This window comes from Vitis vinifera, chromosome 4 (genome assembly GCF_030704535.1).
Source record: "Vitis vinifera cultivar Pinot Noir 40024 chromosome 4, ASM3070453v1".
Taxonomy (NCBI): domain Eukaryota; kingdom Viridiplantae; phylum Streptophyta; class Magnoliopsida; order Vitales; family Vitaceae; genus Vitis; species Vitis vinifera.
The window spans coordinates 15,415,831-15,421,093 of NC_081808.1; the positions used below are offsets into that span (position 1 = coordinate 15,415,831).

General features: G+C 34.2%; 1 protein-coding gene across 1 annotated transcript; it reads right to left on the bottom strand.

Moving 5' to 3' along the window:
- Positions 1 to 1,636: 1,636 nt before the first annotated feature.
- Positions 1,637 to 4,308, bottom strand: LOC100267316 (protein neprosin). Its single transcript, XM_019219303.2, has 7 exons — positions 4,032 to 4,308; positions 3,560 to 3,646; positions 3,175 to 3,471; positions 2,487 to 2,657; positions 2,338 to 2,391; positions 2,103 to 2,249; positions 1,637 to 2,014 (listed from the first exon to the last, which is right to left on the bottom strand). The coding sequence occupies exons 1-7, from the start codon at positions 4,251 to 4,253 to the stop codon at positions 1,637 to 1,639; spliced, it is 1,356 nt and encodes a 451-aa protein (XP_019074848.2). The 5' UTR covers positions 4,254 to 4,308.
- Positions 4,309 to 5,263: the final 955 nt, after the last annotated feature.

Genomic DNA, 5,263 nt, shown 5'->3' on the forward strand with positions numbered 1-5,263 from the left:
GTATTACAGATCAGGATTGAGAATGTTATAAACATTGGCCTCATAGTTTGAGCACATTTTCCATTTCAGCATGCTCATTGCATAACTGATAGAAACTTAGAACCAATTAATTTTGCTAAACAAAAACCTTCCTTAATCTGTAAACTTCAACAAGCAAACTTAATACCAAAAAGAACAACACTTAAAACAAACTCATTGCAAACATACCTCAGAAAGTCTAAACTTCACCAAATTGGGAGCCATGTCCCTACTCAAAAAGAATCCTTTTCACCCAAAACTCTCTCAGCCCTGAACCAACAATCCCATTTCCCTTATATATAGACATTTAATCTTGTTTTCTAGAATGAGCAATTTGGTGCATAAAAGAGCAAAGGGAAACAATCACAGGGTGCATGGATGGAGCTCACTATAGACATTTTCTAAGTGTTAGAAGGCTGCAGCCTCAAACATGATCATGGAACAGTTGAACAATCAAGGAAAAGGAAGGAATTATGTGTCATCATCCTTCCCAGATAAGTAGGTCGCGCAGGCGAAAAGAAGCCAAGTGGGATGTAAAGCAAAGACGATCATTGTAGGGCTTTATTCAAATCAATCCAGGTCCCTCATAGTAGAAGCGATTGCCCTAATCATTGTTGTTGAGGAGATTTATGCTATTACAATTGCTATTATCGACTTAGGCTGATATGTCTTGAGGTGGGTTGATGCCCTTATTTGAATCAACAACTCTAAGATATAACACCTTCACAAAAGAATGTAAGCGAGCTTATGTATATTAAAAAAATGAGTTCCAACTCAATGATAAATTTTATTTAAAAAGAATGTTTCATTTATTTTGAAAAAAATAAATAATTTTATTTTGTATTTATAAAAATGCTTTGAAATATCATATTCCCTATAAAATGATTTTTATTTACTTTTATTAGGAAAAGAATTATTGAACACAATTCTATTTAAAGAAAAGATTCCAACTCGATTTTTACTTACGGGGGAATTATTTTTACAATTTTATTTAAAAATTTTATTTTTATGATGAAAATGTCTCACTTCCATTTTATTTATAAGATAAAAACTTTCACAATTTTTATTTTAAAAAATAAAATTTAATTAAAAAAAAAACTAATAATAATAATTTTTACAATATATAAAAAAATGTAAAAAGAAAAAAGAAAAATTACAAGACAACTTCCACAACAACAAAAAAGAGACATCTTATTAGAGTCAACGGTCCAAACCCAAAGCCGATTATAAAATACCATCGGAGACTACATCCAACATAAAATTAAACTAGTCCTAAGTTATAGTCCACATGAAAATTCTCATAAAGCCCATATTATTATGCTCAAAATAAATGAAACTCAAGATCGAGCTCATATCTAGATGCATTAACCCAAAATTAAAATTAAAATGATCCATATAACATATTAAAACCCACATAAAAACAATATGAAAATAAGTTGAAACCCATTGTATTTATGAAAGTATATTAGTATTTAAAAGGTCATGAATAACAAACATTTGCGTTATCATCAACTAAATATGAATATTCTTATTTCCACGCCTGGCAAGGTTGTAGAGCTTTATTCAATTTCAGGGGATCAAAACAAACTGAGAGGATTGGAAATAGCAGTGTGAGGATCTAAGGGCAGTTGGGATTAAATCCAGGTCCCCCGTAGAAGAAGTGAGTGCCCCAATCGTTGTTGTTGAGGAGATTTATGCTGTAGCAATTGCTATTATCGGCTCGGGTGGATGTGCTTTGGGGTGGGTTGATGTCGTTATTTGAATCGACAAGTCCCAGGTTTCGGAAATAGCTGGCCTTTCCATTGCCCTCCTGGGCGAACCGGCCTGAGCCCATTTGGGTGGAAGTGTGGGCGCCGTTGGGCTTGGTATTCAACACCTCCCCACCCCACTCCACCAGCGTCGCATTCGCTGCTAAGTGTGTGAACAGGTTTGATGGCCAGTATCCCACTGCATTGTTGTTCTCGTACCCCAGCCACCAATTTTCCGTCTTTGGATCCTAAAATTTTCATTTATTTTTAATTCTCCAAATAATATATATAAAATTATCAAAGTCAAACAAATCTATCTGATGAAGAATGACAAACCTTCCATATGAAAATATTACTTTCGTATAGCTTGCCGGAGATGGTGGAGACCGGAGCAATGGCCGTTCCCACAACTATTTCTTTGTCCACCTGCACAAATCCTGGACATAGAGTGTTGTAACACCCTGTTGATTGATATCCATCTGCCTGTCACCATTTGGTAAACTTAGGTTAAAAATCATTTTAATGCATCTACAACATATTTGACTTTTGACTTGTTAGAAAGAGATCTGACCGTCCAATAAACAAATAATCTGGTGCTGTTGTCACCATACAAATTCGGCAGAACCTGAGTACGTATCGTATAATATAAAAGAATAAGGGGTTATTAAATAACAAATAGTAAGTAATGGATTATAATTAGAAAAAGAGGAAACAGTGTACATGCCACCCAGCTTCTACGCTATTCAGATCTGAGCCCTCGAATGATCCGGCAAGAACCCAAATCTGGGAGATACTCATCTCTTCCTTCACTTGTACGGATGGGTTCCACAAGTTTATTGTTGCAGATGCTCCGTACACAGCTTCCGATGGGCTCGAGCTCGCGATCGCATACTATCATTCCCAATGCACTCCAAGTTATTTTTCATTGCAAAAAATAATCTAGTTATTAAATTAATTTCATAGCACCTTAACAAAGATATTGGAAGATATTCTAATGATATCAAGTTTATAGAATTAAATAATAATAATAATAATAGTATTCACTCCTAATAGGGCTATCTATAAGAATTTTATCACTTTTTTTTTTTTTTTTTAAAGAGAGTTAACGTGGAATTTATTCCCATAAATATGAATTTTTTATTAAAGTACTCAACTCAAAATCATCCTTGCCTTATGGGTAGTTAATAAAATTGTTTTTTGAAACAAGAAACAAAATATTTTTATTAAAAAAAAAAAGTTAAAAGTCATGCTAAATGATGTCGATTTTGTAAAAGAATTAAAAAGAAATCGTAGTTCCTCATGAAAAACCAAAAATAAGTGCAAATTAGAAGGAACGTTGTTTCTATAAATGAAGCAGCAAAAATCTTAGCTGAGGAGACAAGGGAATGATATTGAAGAAGAGACAAACCTCATGGCCTGTGGCATTAACATCATCTGGGGAAACGGTGTGCCTAGCAAGAGCCATTCTTGGTTGTTTCTTCCCAAAATCATAGAGAGATTGGGCCCTCAACACGTCATCCACCGTGGTCCTCCTGATGGGCACTGTGCCCTCGGGGCACCTTGTCCTATTTTGATGCCATACTTGCCATGCACCTCTCCCACTTATCACCACCCTTTCTTCATTCTTCCTACTTGAAATATGTTTATCTCCCTTCACTTCCTCTTCTTTCATTCTCCTCACTTTTGGCATCTCTGGTGGAACCAACTGATTGTATTCATCACATAATAAAAATTAAAAATCAATACAAAAAGCACCAGATAATTGAGGAGGCTTCGGAATAGACTTTGTATACCTGAAGCTTATGATTCTTGAGAAGAGGATGATCAAAAGCAGGTTGCTTCCATTTATCAATGCAATCTATGATATCTCCATCTGGACTCTGACAAATCAATGAAGAACACAAAACCCAGAAAACATCATCTTCTGTAAATAATTAAAGAAACCTCACATGAAATCTAAGTGAAAAATGGGAAAATAATATTTAATGACCCGTTCCCTCTGATGTCCACTCTAGGCCAATAAGCTCTCGTGGTTTTAAAACATGTTAATTCTTTTAAGAGAAGTTCATTACATATATAGTGTTACATCGAAATTCTTAATTCTTATATCGCTATTACTACCACTCACAACACTCATTTGAGTGGCACTCTATTATTCACTTTGGCCACTCTCCTATGCAGATGTTATTCGCTTTGGGCAATTGGCCTTGTTGCTTTAAAGCATTGTAAGAAGTTTATTTTATATATGGTGCTTGGTCAACATACCTCAATGGTCATGACTGCTGGCTTATTGATCTTGTCCAAGTGCTTCTGAATCCTCTCAAGTGTCAAGCTACTTGCTTGCTTGTCCTTAGAGTACTCCAAACCTGAAACAACACCCACTAACCTTTCCAAGAAAATGGCTAAGAAAAAAGCCCAAAAAAGAGGAAGAAGAACAACAGAAGAAGAAGATGAGGATCTTCTCTTCCTTTTTAGAAGACCGCCCATATCTCATTCAATGCCAAAGGAGAAATTAACGAAGGTAGATAGAACTATCAGTAGATAAAACAAAGAGGGGGAGGGGAGACGACAACCAAATCAGAGCGTAGCGAGCTCCTCTTCCAAAACCCAAAAACACCAACCATTTTATAGTACCACTTTGATTTGAATATGCGTATCTGCCACCACACACTTTCACCTTTTTCGTTACCAGTATCTCTATTTATTTCCTTAGTTTTTCCATTCTATGTCTATAGTTCCACCAATTCTGTATGCTTCCTTCCTTTCTAGATATATAGGTGCGTATGAAAAAGATATATTCTTTGTATATTTGATTTCCAAAATTATAGTTTTTCTAAATATATATGATATTAATTTAATTAACCTACCAAACCTATGATTTGAAATTGCAAATTAGAATCCAAATATATATGATAAGTTTAGATGCATGCATGTATCGGAAAGAAAGCCCCGTTCTCAACCACTTCTTTAGGTTCATCTTCAGCAGAGATTTTTCCTTTGTATTTCTTTGAGAAAGTGGGGATAGGGAGAATATATTCTTGTATATTTGATTTCCAAGATTATAGTCTCTCAATCCTATCAAGACTTCCTTTATTTCTCTCATATTTACTCTTTGATCTATATCTATAACTGAGATGTATTGTGCATATGAATAAGATATATTCTTTATATATTTGATTTTCAAAATTATAGTTTTCCTAAATCTATATGGTATTTTTAATTTAAATAACCTACCAAACCTATGATTTGAAATTGCAAATTAAGAATCCAAACAACTGTGATTAGATTAAAATACCTTGATTTGGAATGTAAAATAGGAAGCCATCTTTTAATAATCCAAAATATATGATGTCATTTCAAAAAATTTAATGTTTGATGCACAACTGATGTGTTTTTATGATCCAATAATACCCTCCCTCTTGCCAACTAAGCCCACCGCATATGCTTCCTCTTGATAAAAGAAAAGAAAATAATAATAATAATAATAATAATAATCT

Bases quoted from the DNA above. Each gene is read 5' to 3' on its own strand.
- LOC100267316 (XM_019219303.2), bottom strand. From the start codon at position 4,253: ATGGGCGGTCTTCTAAAAAGGAAGAGAAGATCCTCATCTTCTTCTTCT. The intron at 2,658-3,174 runs GTTTGTCTCTTC...TGGGAATGATAG, and splicing joins TTAATGCCACAGGCCATGAG to TATGCGATCGCGAGCTCGAG. The intron at 2,015-2,102 runs GTTTGTCATTCT...TGAAAATTTTAG, and splicing joins GTAATATTTTCATATGGAAG to GATCCAAAGACGGAAAATTG.